This window comes from Electrona antarctica, assembly GCF_951216825.1.
Source record: "Electrona antarctica genome assembly, chromosome: 10".
NCBI lineage: Eukaryota > Metazoa > Chordata > Actinopteri > Myctophiformes > Myctophidae > Electrona > Electrona antarctica.
The window spans coordinates 6,324,735-6,345,266 of record NC_136791.1 but is presented as its reverse complement, the minus strand read 5'-3'; the positions used below and the strand labels follow the sequence as shown (position 1 = coordinate 6,345,266).

The 20,532-nt window shown below is 44.6% G+C and overlaps 1 protein-coding gene across 1 annotated transcript in view; it reads left to right on the top strand.

Annotated features, from left to right (window-relative positions):
• LOC306931510 (arginyl-tRNA--protein transferase 1-like) overlaps positions 1-9,819 on the top strand; it is a gene marked incomplete at its 3' end in the record, with an annotated part of 112,118 nt that extends 102,299 nt beyond the window's left edge. Inside the window, exons 11-12 of the mRNA XM_079512911.1 lie at positions 583-682; positions 9,553-9,819. Of these exons, the coding sequence (XP_079369037.1) occupies positions 583-682; positions 9,553-9,819 (367 nt within the window). The remainder of the gene's footprint in view (positions 1-582; positions 683-9,552) is intronic.
• Positions 9,820-20,532: the final 10,713 nt, after the last annotated feature.

The window sequence follows — 20,532 nt, the reverse complement described above, 5'->3', positions numbered from 1 at the left end:
ACCCGGTCTAGGATCGCTAAAGAAGGAAAGGCCAAGCCAAAATAATAATGAAAAAAATAAATCAGTAATCCGGTTTGATATCAATAATAAAGCTTATCAGACGGAGCATTCCGCCAGAAGCAGTTAGATTCCTTCCGGCGGAACGTTACGTCACAAGCAGTAAGTCTGTTAATTTACTAGAACAGTGCCCGTTGGGAGGGGGGGTGATCAATAATGGCTAATAAAGGGGCGTGGTCGCGTATCATTGTGATGTCAGAACCTCATTGTGGGTGATCTGGATTTGGGCCCTGTCCGGAGCCCGGGCAGAGGTTTTCGTTCTTTTTCTGGACAACCGGTGATCCGACGGACTCTACACCGGGCACTGCACTCCCTGTGGGGGTGTGGAACACGTGTCTCGAATTTTTAATTCGGTGGAGCGAACGGTTTCCGAGTTGCGTGGATTACAGACGTACGTATGTACATCCACACGTACACACAGAGACTTGGTGCATTTATATTGGGATGTTTTCAAATAATGAATGGCTGTCCTTTTAAGAATGCCTATGTCTTCAATTGTGTGTGTTTTTGTGTCCTTTTAAACAGGGAGATTGCCTTCACCAGGCAGCTGCAAACACAGTCTCCAAAGCTGTGCTACTACTATCTGGGATTCTACATCCACTCCTGTCCCAAGATGCGTTATAAGGTAAGTGTTGGCTGGCCTCATAACATGAGAGTGCTCCCCATGACTGTGTGCTCCCCATGACTGTGTGCTGTACTGGGAAAGTACCGGTATGTGAGTACAGAGTGCTCCCCATGACTGTGTGCTCCCCATGACTGTGTGCTGTACTGGGAAAGTACCGGTATGTGAGTACAGAGTGCTCCCCATGACTGTGTGCTGTACTGGGAAAGTACCGGTATGTGAGTACAGAGTGCTCCCCATGACTGTGTGCTGTACTGGGGAAGTACCGGTATGTGAGTACAGAGTGCTCCCCATGACTGTGTGCTGTACTGGGAAAGTACCGGTATGTGAGTACAGAGTGCTCCCCATGACTGTGTGCTGTACTGGGAAAGTACCGGTATGTGAGTACAGAGTGCTCCCCATGACTGTGTGCTGTACTGGGAAAGTACCGGTATGTGAGTACAGAGTGCTCCCCATGACTGTGTGCTGTACTGGGAAAGTACCGGTATGTGAGTACAGAGTGCTCCCCATGACTGTGTGCTGTACTGGGAAAGTACCGGTATGTGAGTACAGAGTGCTCCCCATGACTGTGTGCTGTACTGGGAAAGTACCGGTATGTGAGTACAGAGTGCTCCCCATGACTGTGTGCTGTACTGGGAAAGTACCGGTATGCGGTTTTTTTTCACATGCCGCACATTTATTCGCCCCCCCCACCCCCGCCCCCTTTGCGGAATGAACTCGTCTCCTACGGAAACAACACCTGCCTACGGTTAGTTTAACTATACAATTTTGAGGTACAGTTGGGTGCCACCGATATTGTCCCTTATCATTTGACCCATTTAGGCCTGACCTCAACATTTAAAAAAAATCCTTCTAAATCCTCCAGTTTTCTGAAATAAATATTTTCACGATTTTTCAAAAATAACAGACCTACAAGGTCGTAGCGCGCCACTCGGTGGCGCGCTATGAGCTTGTAGGTCTGCTATTTTTCAATAGCTAAATTATTACAATGTTTAAAACACCAAAAGGGGTTCCCGCCCAAAATGGGTTAACTGTCCTTTTGCGCAGATCACGCAAACCTCAGCAAAAAGAAAAGGACAATATCGATGGCCTCCAACTGTATAGCTGGTGCTCCGGCATCTGCCATCAGACCTCTGGAGCTTGTTCAGAAAGCTGCGGCTCGTCTGGTGTTCAACCGCCCCAAGTTCTCCCACACAACCATCCTTCTCCGTTCTCTACACTGGCTCCCCGTAGCGGCCCGCATCCAGTTCAAAACCCTGGTGTTAGCCTATAGGGCAGTGAAAGGAACAGCTCCTTCCTATCTCCGGGCTATGGTCGATGCCTACACCCCTGCCCGACCACTTCGGTCTGCCACCTCGGGGCGACTGATTGCCTCGTCACTCAAGGGTCCTTCTGGCCGATCCACACGGTCACGACTCTTTTCTGTTCTGGCCCCACAGTGGTGGAATGAACTCCCCACTGATGTTAGGACAGCAGAGTCACTGCCCATATTTCGCCGCAGGTTGAAAACCCACCTCTTCAGGAAACACTACCCTTCCTCTCTGCCTGACCTACTTGTTGTTAACTAGTTGTACGAACGTTTGTTTTCTATTGTTGTATTGTTTATTGGATCTTGTTTAGTCGATACACTTAATTGTTTTAGCTCATGCTCATTTGATTTAGCTATTTTGTCTCATCCGGTTAAGGAAATAGGTAGCTGATATATTGCACTTTTACCTTAGCGCTAGGTATACTCTTGGTTGCTTGTTTTTGCAGAAAATGCACTAAAGACTTCTGGTGATTAGTAGTTTTTGTTCCCTACCTATGTTGAATACACTTATTGTAAGTCGCTTTGGATAAAAGCGTCTGCTAAATGACTGTAATGTAATGTAATGTAATGTAATGTATAGAGGGTATGTGTGTGACATCATCAAACCAGGAAGTTATGCAGGAACGCCTACCGAGTGGCAAAAAACTACTTTCTGGCCTTGACAGCCCATACATCCACACAGAAAAGTCCTATCTGATTGCATTAAACAACATTAAACAATGTTAAACTCACTTTGCCTGTTGCTTTGCCACTCGATGTGCCATTCACTTTAAGCATGCGCATACTCTCTATTTCTACTTTACTTGAGTATTTCCAATTTCCAATACTTTTATTTCAACTCCACTACATCTCAGAGGCAATTGTACTTTAGTAACTTTAGTTTAGTTACTTTGATTATTATTACAACAACAAAAAACATACATGAACCACTTCAGGCCTTTGTACATTTCGTCCATTTGAACATAGCCGATCTATAAGCTCACAATGCGTCACATCGTGCGCTTGTAGATCTGCTATTTTTCAAAAGATTTATTGTACATTTGAAAACTTGAAATGGGACATTCTGCACATGATTGATTGATTGATTGAAATATTTATTAACAGTTTGCAGAATTACAGTACATTTCAAACACAACTCGATACAAAGACTGTTAACTGTGAGTGGACGACCCAATGAAGCATTACACTTGTTTACAAGAGGGTCCACCTGGTTCAATTCATCAAAACATTTAGAGACGTACAAATAGACACTTCTATATAGCAAAAGAAAGTAGAGGTAAAAAGGGAAAAGAAACATATACAGTGAGGGGAAAAAGGGGCGGGGGGGTGCACAATGAGTACTTTTAGTACATGTTTATGACAATACGTTTGTACCTTTACTTGTTAACGAAGTACTGCATTTACAGTATCGATACCTTTTACTTACACAAACAAATGGAGTACTTTTGTGTGACGTTATGTGCCGTCCGTTTCCAGTATCTCTCGTAGAGACTAGTGGAGGTTTCGCCGCGCAGCTCGCTCCCTGAACTGTCACGATGATACACGAGCAGGACACTTTGATGTGTGAGCCCCATTCATGAGAGCACAACGTTTCCGCTCCCATCGCTGTTTATTTTCATCCCGTGCGCGGAGCCTCACTTCCAGAAATCCGTTCTCTCTCTCTCTCTGTGTGTGTGTGTGTGTGTGTGTGTGTGTGTGACTGTGTGTGTGACTGTGTGTGTGACTGTGTGTGTGTGTGTGTGTGTGTGTGTGTGTGTGTGACTGTGTGTGTGACTGTGTGTGTGACTGTGTGTGTGTGTGTGTGTGTGACTGTGTGTGTGTGTGTGTGTGTGTGTGTGTGTGGACCATCTGCATGTCTTCTCCACTGTAAAGCGGATGGGCATACATACATACAGATGTGTAAAAGTGTATTTCCACCGTTTTACAGCCATGGGGTAATTTGGCCTCATGTCAGACCATCGGTAATGGTGTTGAGGGGGAACGGAGACACCTGTGGAAGGTGTTAACCCCCCCCCCCCCCCCCCACCCCCCCTCTCTCTCTCTCTCTCCCACGCACTCTCACACACACACACACACACACACACACACACACACACACACACACACACACACAGTACACATTCATTCTTAGTGGTGTAAAGTAACATTAAGTACTAAAGTACTGTTCTGTACTTAAAGGTATATTCAGTGATTTCACTTAATTCAAATATCACTTATTTTTTCTTTTTTTTTGGATAATCCTCCCTACTATAAAGCGTGCTGACCATATAAGGAGTTCCTCCCTGTCCCCAGTTAACCCTGGGGTCCAAAAACCCTTGTTTCGGTTTGGGCTTTGGGTGGCAAAGCCTTCATCCAATCAGGATGAGAGGGGCCTTCCTCCAATCATGTGCTGTTGGTCTGTTGTACTTCCCCCACTGTAGAGCGTGTGCATGTGCACATCTTGTTACCGGGTGGACCGGGTTTTTCACCCAAATCACTGAATGCTCCTTTAAGTACAATTTTGAGGTACTTGTACTTTACTTGAGTACTTCCGATTCCCAATACTTTTACTTTATACTTCACTACATCTCAGAGGCTAATATTGTACTTTTACTACACTGCAATTATTTACTAGTTACTTTGTACATTCTGATTATTACAAAACGTACATTAACCACTTTGTCGCAGAGAGCTTGTAGACCTGCTATTTTTAAAAGATTTGTATACACTTGAAAATTTGAAATGAGACATTCTGCTCAACCCATTCTGGGCGGGAACCCCTTCTGGTATTCTGTACAGTATGTACAATATTTTTTTTAAAAATCTTGTTTTGGATGCTGCTATATAAATATATATATACATCAGGATTTAGAAGGCGTTTTTAAGAATCGGACTCAGTCCAAAACGGGATAAAGAGTACTTTCTACTTTTGGTACTTTAAGTACATTTTGATGCCAATACTGTTCTTTCAGAGCGAACGTTGTTTTTATTTTGACGTCAGGCCTAAATGGGTTAACCCATTGAGACCTGGAACGCATCCATGTCACGTTAGCGTTTAACCACATTAACCATTAACCCATTTTGGGGCGGGAACCCCTTTTGGTGTTTTAAACATTATGTTATAATTTAGCTATTGAAAAATAGCAGATCTACAAGCTCATAGCGCGCCACCGAGTGGCGCGCTATGAACTTGTAGGTCTGCTATTTTTGAAAAATCGTTAAAATGTGCCTCAAATCTTTCCGAAAATTGTCATGATTTAGAAAACTTTTTTTTTTTATTTCGACGTCAGGCCTGAATGGGTTAAACAAACATTGAACTAAAAACAAACCAACATTAAACCTGGTCAGTGGTCACGGGGGTGTATTCGTCCCGTCCCGTCCCGGAGCACATCTTGTTTCCCTGTGAGGCTTCAACTGTCTCTGTTGCTGCACCGTAAAAAAACCCCAGTGTTTTAATTTAACTTGGAGAGTGTAAAAAAAACTAAATTAACAGAGGATTTCACTGTGTGCCTATGAACCCCCCCACCCCACCCCCCAACCCTCCCCTTTCCTTCGCCCTCATGTTGTTCTAGGTGCAAAAGGGCCTCAACAGGGAGAGCTCTCTTTCTCTCCCTCTCATCCTCTCATTTTTCTCTCCTCCTTTCTCTCTCAATCTTTCTCTCAATCTCAGACATTTTCTGTCTTGATCACTTTCTTTCTTTCTTTCTTTCATGAGCAGTAAGAACATGCCTTGACTGGATATGACATGTTCTAATTATAACTGATTTAATTGTGTAATTAATTAGATTAAAAAAATGTAACGCAATTAATCCATTCTTGGATGACCCTCCCCATACATCCCATAATAATCCCATCGTCTCTGCACTATCTAGCCCTATATCTGGATGACCCTCCCCATACATCCCATAATCCCATCGTCTCTGCACTATCTAGTCCTATATCTGGATGACCCTCCCCATACATCCCATAATCCCATCGTCTCTGCACTATCTAGCCCTATATCTGGATGACCCTCCCCATACATCACATAATCCCATCGTCTCTGCACTATCTAGCCCTATATCTGGATGACCCTCCCCATACATCCCATAATCCCATCGTCTCTGCACTATCTAGCCCTATATCTGGATGGGGGGAAAACACATGTCGGTTATTGCCATAAAAGGCTGCACAATTTACATAGACAGCGGCTCAAATCTCATATATAGTATAGCACGACAACAGGGTGAGAGACGGAGAGACACCGTCCTGCCACACTGGATTTGTTATAAAGAATAAAACATACATATGTATGCTAAATTAAACTATTAACCCATTCAGGCCTGACGTCGAAATTTAAAAAAAAAAGTTTTCTAAATCATGACAATTTTCGGAAAGATTTGAGGCACATTTTAACGATTTTTCAAAAATAGCAGACCTACAAGTTCATAGCGCGTCACTCGGTGGCGCGCTATGAGCTTGTAGATCTGCTATTTTTCAATAGCTAAATTATAACAATGTTTAAAACACAAACGGGTTCCCGCCCCAAAATGGGTTAATGGTTAATGTGGTTAAACGCTAACGTGACATGGATGCGTTCCAGGTCTTAATGGATTAAACTATATTAGCTGGATGTCGTATCGTGTATTCCCTCTACGCAGAGCTCAGCACAACCTCTGATGTGGTATAGCATGTGGGCTGCAGGTCTCCAAAGAGCAGAGGCATCTCACACACATGGCCGTGTGGGTTCAGAATCCCCGCCGAGAATTATGAACACGACATCGTGTAACGTTGCTGCTCTCAGACATTAAAATGGTAAAGCCATCTGACTGCGGCAGCAATGGTACAAAAAGCGGCGGAAACATATGTGCGCGTGCGTGTGCTCATTCACGCTTACGCACGTGTGTGTGTGTGTGTGTGTGTGTGTGCGCCCGCCGTACGGACGGAGATGCGCATACATGCATGTGCACAAACACCTGACAGGCACAGCCGGCGTGGTAACTGACTCATACATGCACAAGACGGACACCACACACACACACACACACACACGGAAAAGCTATTAGACCTGAACAGCTGATTCATCCGCAGTAAAAACCTGAGGGAAGGAGGGATGGAAGCGAGGAGGAATGTAAATAGATTTGATGGACTGAACCCAGTGTAGATGGGGAGGGGGGAGGGGGGGGGGGGGGGGGGGCAGACAGACAGGGCTGCTGAAGACATTATCGGTTGAGAGAGAGGTCACGTTGGAGCGGAGGTGGAAAACGCGCCCGATTGTTTTTACTTACGTAAAAGTATCGATACTGCAATGTGGAGAACTGCTCCGTTTACAAGAAGAAACAGTCCGGAATTCAAAATTGTAAAAGTACAAAAGGTAGTAAGTAGCCTAGCCGAGCCATGAGGCCCATAGGGGCAGGAGCCTATCTCCTGTTTCTGTAGCGTGAGGCAGCTTGATGTACAAGTACACCCCCTGGACATGACGCTAGTATGTCGCAGGGACTTACCCCCAATCCAACCCTTGATGCTGAGTGTCAAGCAGGGAGGCACTGGGTCCCATTTTTTAGAGTCTTTGGTATGACCCGGCCGGGGATTGAACCCCGACCTCCCAGTCTCAGGGCGGACACTCTAACCACAAGGCCACTGAGCTGGTACAAAGTACAAAAGGATCGGCATCAACATGTACTCCAAGCATACCAAAAGTAAAAGTGCTCATTATGCAGAATGTATCATTTCAAGTTTGTATACAATTTAATTTTAGAAAATAGCGGATCTACAAGCTCACAATGCGTCGCGATCCGACGCATTGTGAGCTGGCTGAAGTGTTTAATGTATGTTTTGTAATAACAGTCAAAGTAATTAGTAACTAAAGTTTATTTTTTAAATAAACGTAGTGGAGTAAAAGTACAATATTTGCCTCTGAGATGTAGTGGAGTAGAAGTAAAAGTACTGAAAATTGGAGATACTCAAGTAGAGTACAAATACCTCAAAATTGTACTTAGTTACTTTCCACCACTGCACGTTGGAGACGGCCAACTGTCAACTGTAACCGGGCAACATACAGAGGGCTGAGCAATTAACCGGAAATATCTCATATTTAGAACCACTAACCGACTTAAAGGACCACAATTGTTTTTCTACTCAGTCTGTGTCTCATAGGAGGGCTGTGGGCAGTTCAGAAACCCATCCACCAGTGACATCATCGTTAGGCAGAATCTTTTTTTAAATCGGCTATTTTCTTCAAGTGTAAAATCAGTCATTGCGACGTCATCAACGCCTGCCAAAATACACTTTAGTCGATCGTATGATATTTAGTCGACTAAAACTCGACTAAAATGTGACTATAACTAAATGAAAACCATTCCAGAGACTATATGACTAAAAGTAAAATAAAAAATTGCTGTCAAACACTGCTTGTGAGAGAGAGAGGGAGAAATGTGACGCACGCAAACCGAATCTCACGCTGCCGCTCCCATTCACCTCCAACGCTGTCCGAGACGGTACGGTGTTCGTACGTACGGAGGCTGATGAGAGCAAAGCTAAACCTCTTCCAAGTCCTCTAGGTGAGCCAAGAATCTCTCCCATTCATCCCGTTTCTTTCTCTCATTCAAACCCCTGATTCCTCTTCTTCTATTCCCACAATGATGCTTTCATTTCTGTTATTCCATTCAGCTGTTCCCCCAAAAGCATGTCCCTGTCCATGGGAGACTGATGTCTTGTTGGGGATTATGGCAAACTGCCACATCTGCCTTTATTTATATTTTCTTTTCTTCTACTTTTTTTTTTTTTTTACCCGTCTCCCTTTTGCATATTTCAGGTGTGTGTGTGTGTGTGTGTGTGTGTGTGTGTGTGTGTGTGTGTGTGTGTGTGTGTGTGTGTGTGTGTGTGTGTGTGTGTGTGTGTGTGTGTGTGTGTGTGTGTGTGTGTGTGTGTGTGTGTGTGTGTGTGTGTGTGTGTGTGTGTGTGTGTGTGTGTGTGTGTGTGTGTGTGTAAAATCTCAATCATGCCGTTACCACAGCTCCTAGTCCCCCTGCTGTGGTATTTGCCCCCGCCTCCCATATCTGTGTGTGTGTGCGCACGCTGTGGGGGGGGGGGGGGACCTCATTCACAATGTCCTTATTTAGCTTAGCTCTTCGTATCTCCCCCTCGCAGGGGGTGGGGTGGGGTGGGGTGCGGCGCAAGGGTGACAAGGTTGCCCAGTTCCCACCTTTTGCGCACACGCTCTCCCACAGACAGGCACTTTCTCTCTTTCTCACACACACACACACACACACACACACACACACACACACACTGTAAACACACAGTATCCCATGACATGGCCCAATTTGCATATGACCAAGTCGCTCATTAATGCACAGACATACTGAGGAGGTCCCCAAGATGGAGCCTTGGGGGGGTGGGGGTGGGGGGGGGGGGGGGGTGGCTGTCAGTGCCCTGCTGCTGCTGCTGCTGTTGTTGTTGTCATCGCTGGAAGCTCCCTGGTTTCTGGAGGTCAGTCCCATTGCTGGGCACCTCAGAACCTCCAGCATTGCTCTGATCTCTTTACTTTCCTCTTTGTTGTTCTTCCTAATTTGAAGAAGCCTACCAATCTGTCTGTGTTTGTCAGTTGGAGCCCATTACACCATGCTCACACCTCACCATGCTCACACCTCACCATGCTCACACCTCACCATGCTCACACCTCACCATGCTCACACCTCACCATGCTCACACCTCACCATGCTCACACCTCACCATGCTCACACCTCACCATGCTCACACCTCACCATGCTCACACCTCACCATGCTCACACCTCACCATGCTCACACCTCACCATGCTCACACCTCACCATGCTCACACCTCCCCATGCTCATTACTGCAGGCTGACTTAAATCCTCTTAAAGAGTTTTTTTTTCCCCAGAAATGCAATCTTTTCCTTCCTGTTATGTTACTATTATTTCTGTTTAAGAAATTGTTAGCTGAAAACAGTCGGATTGATGGGGACATGTTTCTCTGAGGTTTTTGACATTGTTTTTGGCCCCTGTCCTATTAACAGCTCCATTTGGAGTCATATATTGAGGGTTCTCTGCTCTCCAAAGTTCAATCAGATTCTACTCTCTTTACCAGACATATGTGTGAGAGGCTGAGAATGAGAATCAGCGTTTATTTTTGAGCGGTGCTAGACTCTCCCGACTCTCTCTCTGTGTGTGTGTGTGTGTGTGTGTGTGTGTGTGTGTGTGTGTGTGTGTGTGTGTGTGTGTGTGTGTGTGTGTGTGTGTGTGTGTGTGTGTGTGTGTGTGTGTGTGTGTGTGTGTGTGTGTGTGTGTGTGTGTGTGTGTGTGTGTGTGTGTGTGTGTGTGTGTGTGTGTGTGTGTCCTATTGACCCCCTAGTGAGTAGTAAGGAGGGGCCTACAACCCTCCACTGTGACGTTTAATGGAATGATTTTGAAAACACAGTATGACTTGCTTTATTGAATTTCATATGTTTATGGAATGAAACCTATCACTAATGGTTCTTCTCAGTACACAGATCACAGGCATTTCATTTTTGTGGTAGGGGTCGCATTTTATTCATGTTCATTCTAATGTTGATTTAAATATATGGCTTTCTTTTGCTTTAATATTTCAATAGCATTAATACTAATTAAGTAAATAACACCACCAAATAATATACTAAAGCAGTCAGGTTGCATGGGAACCCATTTCTTTATCCATATTTGGGGGGGATGCGTTGCATCCGCTTTATTGATTATTTTCAGATCTTCCAGACTGTATGACGGAAGCATTTTGTGGGAGGCAATAGTATGGCTCTAACCAGCTCACTGGCCTTGTGGTTGTGTGTCTGTCCTGAGACTGGGAGGTCCGGGGTTCGATCCCCTGGCCGGGCCATACCAAAGACTCTGAGACTCCTGCCCCTGGCCCCCGGTGCCTCCTTGCTTGGCACTCACCATCCACCATCAAGGGTTGTATTGGGGGTAAGTCCCTGCGATATACTAGCGTCATGTGTACTCGTACATTAAGCTGCCTCACGCTACAGAAACAGCAGTCTCCTCGGCAAGGCATACAATACTTACAATATGGTTCGCGAGACTTCTAAGCTCATTCCCTTTCTCTGAGGAATCTCAGAATTGCTTGCAATTCCCACTGGCCCTCAGACCCAGAGATGCACTTCAGGACATTTTATTAGCATTTGGACATGTGCAGCATTGTAGAAAGGCACCATGTACCAGCACAACTAGTTTACATAGAGAATACAAAAGTAGTGGTATCTAGACCTTTTGATATCTGTTTTGTCTAGAGTGTGCGTGCGTGCGTGTGAAGAAATAGTAAAGGAATACATTTAGGTGCCCAATATCCATTAGCTGGTTTTCCATCCAGTGCTACACCTCAGTGCTCTTGTATGAGGCGGGGGAAAAGGCTTCTGTCCAGACTGTCCTCCAAGTCACACCTCGGTGTGTCCAGTGGAGAACGGCTCCACGTGCGGTGATGTAAACCACCACAGGCCCCACATGTCCAGAGCCTGCTGGCCTATAGCGTTGGCCCCGTGGAGCCGCCGCGAAGGGGTCCCGAAGGCCTGCGGTCCAGCCAGGAAGCACGTGGGGGGGGGTTGGCTGCAGCCTGGGTAGTGTCAGACTCCCTCTCCTTTTGTTCTCCGATCTGGGACGGGGTGTCCCACAGTGCCTCGCTGCCTGCCCTGCCTGCTTGGCTGGCGGTGGGTGGGTGGGTGTCGCGGGCTAGCTAGACGTGACATCCTGCCCCTGGCTCTGGTCCCCCGATCTCTTGGCCAGGGTTGCCAAGTCTGCTTATTTCGCGCAACTTTTGGCTTGTTTTTGTTTCCAGAGTTGCGGGGTCCCACCACCCCGAGTCGCGGGTTGCGGGGTTTTTTGGGCTTGTTTTTAAAATCCGGTGGATTGTTTTGAAATGTATAAATACCCATAGGTTTGAGGTTGTGTGAATCACATTGAGTGACAGAATCGGCTAAAGTATGTGTATGTGTGTAATAGTGTAATAAATGACCAAAGCATTCATTATTATAGACAAGTATAGTATTTATAATGATACATGCATTTTTTTTAATTTTTTTATTATATAGCCATATTATTGGGCTTGTTTTGGCTCGTTTTTCGAGGGGAGATTTGGCTTTATTTCTCTCGCAAGAGTTGCCTTCTTTTCGGCTTGTTTTTGGAGATGGTTTGGCTTATTATTTCTCTCACGACAGTTGGCAACACTGCTCTTGGCCCTCCTCTCCCTCCGCTGTTCACCGTGGCTGTCTGATGTTAAGGCTGCAGAGAACATAAGGAGAAGCTGTGGGAGGCTAAATGACCAATGGTCCTGGTCCTTCTGCTGCTCTCTCTCTCTCTCTCTCTCTCTCTCTCTCTCTCTCTCTCTCTCTCTCTCTCTCTCTCTCTCTCTCTCTCTCTCTCTCTCGCTCTCTCTCAAAATGGGATCTCACAGTCTTTGAGATCCCGTTTTCTGTCTGGGGCAGCAAAATATCGCCATTCCTCCGATGACAGAAACGATACCTGCTGCTGTTTAGATCCTCAGTCAAATGATGTAGTTTAGATCCTCAGTCAAATGATGTACTGTGTGTGCACGTCGAAAGGCAAGTGATTAGAAATCAACCTGTGATGTGATAATGTAGAAATAGTTTGTTACAAGTAATAGACTGTGACCTTTGTTTACTGTGACCTGATGAAACACACAGACTTGACTACTACTCTACATTACCCTAGTTCAGGGGTTTTCAACGGATTGTGAACGACTTAAGTAAGCTCCAGATAGCACAGACCGCCGGCTGTCGGACAGTTTGGAAGCGTCCCGATGACAAGCTCCCGTCGCTTGCCGTCCATATGGCCTTGCCGACACGTCGGAACCCGTTGATGTTCGGTCAGCTGGCGACCCTCGGTAGCCGACACTATCCATGTTGTAGTGATGAGGGGGTAAATACTCCACTGCATGTTTTGTTTTGTTTTGTTGCGGGATGCATTGCAGAGGCTCCGGGGTTGCCAGATTGGCAGATTCTGTGAGTGAAACAAGCCACCAGGTCTATGAAAACAAGCCTGAAAGAAGCAACCCGTTTCACCACTTGAGCCCTATTACAGTACATCCGCTATTTTCAAAAAGAATCATGAAAGCAAACCAACATAAGCAACTACACTTCAGAAATAAGCCCAAACTAAAGCGACGGGCAACTATGAATATTAAGCTTTGTTACAGGAAAACTAGCCCAAAGTATATAATAACAAGTAAGACGCGTGAACGCGGGAAGCGAACGCAGCTGTTGTGGCAGTCTGACACACACACACATACACACAGAGCATTTTTTTCCTCTTAATTTTATTTAATTTTATTTTTTTATTATATTTTACTTTCTTTTTTTTTGCGTGCGTGCGATGCACGTGCGTGCATGTGTGTGTGTGTGTGTGTGTGTGTGTGTTTGTGTGTGATACAGCTGCGCCCTCTGGTGGCGGGCGGGTGGTGTTACAGTGTGACACACACACAGACAGACATGATCTGCTGGGTCTCATAGTAAATGCTCACTGCGTTCGCAATAAGCAGAACTGGCAACACTGCAACCTGCTTTTTGCAATTTGCATGGCGTAAAATAATGTTGTCGGGCGACTGGTTTTGTGCTGATTAACAAATGGTAGTCTGTTGCAATCTGACAGTTTTAAGTAGTCTGAACAAGTTGGTTTGGTTTGTTTATACATCTGAAAACCTGTGACATTCTGCATAATGAGTACTTTTACTTTTAGTACTTTTAAGTACATTTTGATGCCAATACTTTTGTACTTTCACTCAAGTACATTTTGAATTCCGGGCTTTTACTTGTAACAGAGTAGTTCTACATTGCAGTATTGGTACTTTTGCTTAACCCATTTTGACCTTTGAGATCAGATTCTAAAAATGTCTTCTACATCCTGACAGTTTTCTGAAAAAGCTCTGTTTCTATGTCAGTCGTTCTTCGATTTTTCAAAAATAGCAGACCTACAAGCTCGTAGCGCGCCACTCGGTGGCGCGCTATGAGCTTGTAGATCTGCTATTTTTCAATATAGCAGATCTACAATAGTGCTTTTTCCACCACTGTACTGCAATGTATCCTGATTCCTGGGGCCTCTCGTCTCCGGAAGAGCGCGCCGAGCCCCATATGCTGCATGTGCCAAAAAAGGTCTTGCAACATGGTCTGGTTGACAGTGCATCAGCTTGTGAGTTGGCATTTTGCATATTTATCTTTTTTTAAAAGCAAACAATCGGATTCACTCTCGTCTCTTCCCCGCGACCTACTTCCACTTTTCCACCATAACAGACTCGTTCCGTGTAGTGCCAAGTAGGCCTACTTGCTCAATACACTCTCTGTTTCGTTTAGCGTTTGTTTGATTATTTTTCCACTAGTTTCATTTTTGCAGAGCTGGGTGAGCTTAAAACACTGACTACGCCGTGTGGTGGTAATTTTCCATGTCTTTGTAGAGGTCTTTGTATCTGCCTGAATGTAATTTGTTATTACTCGGTAGGCAGACTTTTGGGGACGTCTTAGGGTCTTTTACCCATTTTTACCCATTCTAAAAATGTCTTCTACATCCTGACAGTTTTCTGAAAAAGCTATGTTTCTATGTCGGTGGTTCTTCGATTTTTCAAAAATAGCAGACCTACAAGCTCATAGCGCGCCACTCGGTGGCGCGCTATGAGCTTGTAGATCTGCTATTTTTCAATAGCTAAAGCATAACATAATGCTAACACCAAAAGGGGTTCCCACCCAAAATGGGTTAATGATTATTAAACGGGATTGCTTTTTTGCTTGGCCATGCCTTCTTCAGCGATCCTAGACGTGTTTTGCTCACTGCCGTTCAATTGTTTACGGTCCGACTAAACTGTCTCTTTACTCTAAATCTATGTCACCCTCCATGGTTTTGATCAGAACGGCAATGTTCCGTCTTCATTCCTGACTTAACCAAGCATCTCGTTTGGAATCCAACTGCTTCTAGAGAGAGTTCAGATGTGACAGCGCGAGGTAGTAACGGAAGATTATTCCTTCCGGTTTTGGGGGGTAATGGAAACCGGGGCTTTTCAGAGTAAAATCTGCCTCATCTGCTGGGCACTCTAGCACCATTATTTTTGAAAAATTCCGGCGCACTGGAAGTGGTGTTAGCATTATGTTATGCTTTAGCTATTGAAAAATAGCAGATCTACAAGCTCATAGCGCGCCACCGAGTGGCGCGCTACGAGCTTGTAGGTCTGCTATTTTTGAAAAATCAAAGAACGACTGACATAGAAACATAGCTTTTTCAGAAAACTGTCAGGATGTAGAAGACATTTTTAGAATCTGATCTCAGGTCAAAATGGGTTAATAGCCGCTGTTTTTGCTGTGATTTTCGCATAATGCTCCCAAAATAGGGACGCCATGTTGAAAGTGGTTAGTAGTCTGCAGTACCTGGTCTCAACAGATCACTTGTTTTTAAAGCGCGCGCACACTCAAGCGCTCGTGCGCACACACACACACACACACACTCGGTGCCCATTGGTGTGTGGGAGGGGGGACGAGGGGGGGGGGGCGGACGAGAGTTACATAAAGTGGTTCTTACTCTTGTTATTATTGTTCCTGGTGAAAGAATGTCTCGAGCCGAGCCCAGGAAACCATTAAAGTTTCCACAGAGAGAGGGAAGAAAGAAGGAGAGAGAGAAACCCCAGTGAAAGGAGGAGGAAGAAGGGGACAGATGGGGGAGCAAAGGAAAAGAGAGGAGTGACGAAATGTTGTGCCAAATGAGAAAAGGAGGCAAAGATGAAAAGGATTTATTCGTTGCCTCAGCGGTACTTCACTGACTTTTAAGGAGCTGCTTTTGCGGCAGCTGCACCTCCGTTTCCCATTCAAGGCCCAGCTCCTCCTCACACGCGCACGCACGCACGCACGCACGCACGCACGCACGCACGCACGCACGCACACACACACACGCACACACTGTCTTGAGAAGATCAAGTCATCTCTCTATAGCAACAGCCATCAGTTCTCTGCATGTGCTGGGGGCTTAAAGTTCAAAACGGCTCTGAATCCATTCCATTCCTTAATGTTTGAGCCAGTGAGCGGAATTACAATGAAGCCACCCGTTGATAATGCCCTGGCCTATAGTCGTATGCATGGCAGTGGCTCTGAAACGTTTTAATTTCAAGGACCCCCAGTTTACAAAATGAGCCAAATTGACCTGTAATGGTCCATTTCAACCCCCCCCCCCCCCCCCCCCAAGGAACCCAGAGGGTCCCAGAACCCCACTTTGAGAACCATTATATATATATCATGATTATTTCCCCAGATGTTTTGATGATGACTTATCTTAACAATTTGACAATTACTCACAAATATTAAATCGAATATTACAATATTATGCAATCATGTTTTTCCACTCTTAACCCATTTTGGGTGGGAACCCCTTCTGGTGATAGCATTATGTTATGCTTTAGCTATTGAAAAATAGCAGATCTACAAGCTCATAGCGCGCCACCGAGTGGCGCGCTACGAGCTTGTAGGTCTGCTATTTTTGAAAAATCGAAGAACCACTGACAAACATAGCTTTTTCAGAAAACTGTCAGGATGTAGAAGACATTTTTAGAATCTGATCTCAGGGCAAAATGGTTAAAAGAAATATTTGTATTGCCATTTATTTGATAATCTTATGAAAATGTCAGGACTATTCCTGACAAAATGTTCCCGTATTGTACAATTGTGAACAATCGCTATACGCGAGCGTAATTCAGCGCGTAGCCTGGCGCGTGCAGTCATTTTCTGCTACGCTAATGGCTGCATTAAATCTGTCTTGGCCTGAGGCCTTCCCTGTCACCATAAGCTTCATTCCCCATGACACAAATTTGACGTGACATAGTGCCTCATGGTGCAGACATGTCCATCAGGCCCCATTTCCTCTACACACACATACCATAACATGCACCTGCGCTTAAACACAACGGGATTGTGGCAGTGTTGATTCTTTTTGACAGTGGACAAAATATTGTCCACTATTATTGCCATATTGTCCAAAATATGGCAATGAAGGACCGGGAAGTCTGGCACTGTGAAATCCATGATCTCGACCAAGGTCGAAAAACGATGATGTAATTAGAAAGCATTACATTCATATTTGTTTATGGTCAACACTTTATTTAAGTTTGACTTTTTACTAATAAGACAAGTAATACAAATGTAAAAAAAAAATATATATATTATTTAATTAAGAGCAACTAGTAAGACAAATAATCAAATATGTCTATCTTTCTTCCAATATTTTTAATTGTACTGTAAGTAAAATAAAAAATGCAAAAAGAAGAAAAAAACTACCCACCTTGCCATAGCAATCAAAGTAATTAGTTAATGTAACGACAGTAATGTTATGAATCTTGGCTGCCCAGTTCTCTCTCTCTCTCTTAACCGCCAGGTATGCAGTGGCAGGTAGTGACATGTTAAGCTTCAGATCCACAGCGTACAGGACCCTGCATGTGTTGTGTCCCCCCCCCCCCGTCCCCCCTTCTCCTCATTGGGATGTATGTTGTGCTTACGTGTGTGACCTAGCGTTCCACGTGTCACTTGGATGTACATCTCTGTGCAGATTAAGAGTGACAGTAAATGAGTCTGAGGCATCTGGAGGTTAGGGGTCCCCCCACAGCCCTGTCTCGACAACAGTACGTGGCCTTTGGCAGTTTGAAAATGGTACATTTGATTTAGTATTTTCATGGTCAAATGTCATCAACGATGGCGATCGTTCGGCTGTGATGTTATTGACATGCCACAGCTCCTATTTTAGCTACAATCCTTTTTTTTAGATAGCATTTTATGTAGACATAGCAGCATTCTATAGTGTGTACGTATAGTTTCGTTGTACAGATCCGGATGTTAGTTTCTTAGCTTACTTACGATTCCTGACGACTATTCTTTATGTACTTGATGTATTACCATGTGTTGTTCTTGCTTACTGTAAATCACTCTGGATTAAGAGCGTCTGCTAAATGCCTAAATTGTAAATTTAGGCATCCCACCACGTGATCGGAAATCAGGGCACGATCACGTCATTTTTCATAATTATCGGAATCGGATCGGAAGCAAAAAAAAAAAACTTGATCGGGACATCCCTGGTATCAATATTATATCCATATCATGATATTAGACTGGATATTGTCTGTGATATTAGTATCGGATCAGGAAAAATTGGTATTGGCAGATCAAATGATCGGAATCAGATCTGGAGCAAATAAACTTGAACGGGACATCTCTAAATCTACCTGATACCAGGTACCAGGGTCTATATGGGACACCCCTAATTCTACCTGGTACCAGGTACCAGGGTCTATATTTTATTATTTCCAATACATCCCAGGTTGTAGCTTGAACCTTCTACACTAGCTTGAACCTTCTACACTAGCTTGAACCTTCTACACTAGCTTGAACCTTCTACACTAGCTTGAACCTTCTACACTAGCTTGAACCTTCTACTTGCATACATTGACGAGTCTTGTTCCATGCTGTTCCAGTGCAACGTTTTTCTTCCTTTTCTGTGAACCTGTGTGTGTGTGTAGAGCTGAGCATTTATGCTTCACAGACCCTGTGTCAACTCTGTCTCTCTCTTTCTCTCTCTCTGAGCGTCTCTCTCTCTCTCTCTCTCTCTCTCTCTCTCTCTCTCTCTCTCTCTGTCTCTCTCTCTGAGCGTCTCTCTCTGTCTCTGTCTCTCTCTCTCTCTCTGTCTCTCTCTCTGAGCGTCTCTCTCTGTCTCTCTCTGAGCGTCTCTCTCTGTCTCTCTCTTTCTGTCTCTCTCTCTGTCTCTCTCTCTGAGCGTCTCTCTCTCTCTCTCTCTCTCTCTCTCTCTCTCTCTCTCTGTCTCTCTCTCTCCCCTCAGCCTTCTCTCAACAACCGTAGACGAATCCAGCCACCATGCTGGTTTAGGATGAAAGATGGATAGAGATGGGCGGGAGGGAGAGTGCGGGAGAAGCGGGAGAAGCCTTCAACCGAATGGAATGATTTCATTTAGAAAGATGGATGAACTACAGGCACACTTTGGTGCATTCAGTGTAAAGTAGCTGTTTGGCAAAGCGAGCAGAGGAGAGAGGTTTTTTTTTTCTTTTCTACACGGGGAAGGATCTTATTTCTCTATAATTGTCATATTTGCATGCATGCTCTGATGCACTGAGTCATGATGGCTCCAGATGGAGGTTGCTATGAAAGGACGGTGGTGACAGCAGTTGATAACGTGTTGAAACACTGCACTACGTTTATTTAGTGTCCTTTTTTGCAGTGGTGTAAAAAGTACTCAAAGGTTTTACTTTAACCCATTTTGACCTGAGATAAGATTCTAAAAATGTCTTCTACATCCTGACAGTTTTCTGAAAAAGCTATGTTTCTATGTCAGTCGTTCTTCGATTTTTCAAAAATAGCAGACCTACAAGCTCGTAGCGCGCCACTCGGTGGCTACGAGCTTGTAGATCTGCTATTTTTCAATAGCTAAAGCATAACATAATGCTAACACCAAAAGGGGTTCCCGCCCAGAATGGGCAGTAAAAGTAAAAGTATAAATACTGCAATGTAGATGTACCTCCGTTACACGTCCCGTATTCAAAATGTACTTGAGTAAAGGTGCAAAAGTATTGGCATCAAAATGTACTAAAAGTAAAAAGTACTCGTATTGCAGAATGTCCCATTTCACAAGGTCAAAATGTGTACAAAATCGTATCGCGAGCTTGTAGACCGGAGATTTTCAAATGGCCGAAATGTATATTGGGTTGAAGTGGTCAATGTATGTTTTCTAATCAAAATGAAAATCTCCAAAGTAACGAGTGACTAAAGTTTTCACATAATTGTAGTTGAGTAAAAGTACACATTTTGGCTCTGATATGTAGTGGTGTAGACGTAAGGCCTCACTCACACGGTCGCAACAGATTGCTGTATGCTTGTTGTATGCAAAGGGTGTGATACAGCTTTCCCCAATGCATTTCCAATGGGAGTCACATGGTTTGACACATTTGTGTTGTATGAGGGGGAGGGGCGCAGTCGAAACGCAGCCGAAAGCCATACAACAGCTTGTAGTTCAAAATGTGGACTACAAACCATGTGACTTCCATTGGAAATGCATTGGGGCGGCCATGACACTTACAACATTCATACAACAAGCATGCATGTTTTAAAGGTCTGAGTGAGGCCTTAGAAGAAAAAAGTATTGGAAATTGGAAATATTCATGTAAAGTACAAATACCTCAAAATTGTACTTAACTCTTAGCCTGCCGCCATTAATTAATCCCTCGATTGCGTATTGCCATGGTTTAATCACGCGTGACACTTACTTTGAAGAGCCAAATATCCGTAATCGCATTTTACTATGAAACCATTCCGTGTGTGTTGACGAAGCTGGTGCTCGTTCTCTCGGTCGGTGGTGGAAAAAGTGGACCGCGAGTATCACAGCGCCTGCTACAGGCCGTTGAAAACGCTTGTCTGGGACAAAGCGTCCTCTGCAATGTCGCTTCTGTGAGATAAAGCCGTCTGAAACCAGAGCCGGCAATGTAAGTGGATGCGCGCGCATTTTCAAAATGGCCGCGCCCATTGTGTCAGAAGCATAACAAAGCTAACTGACGGTAGATTT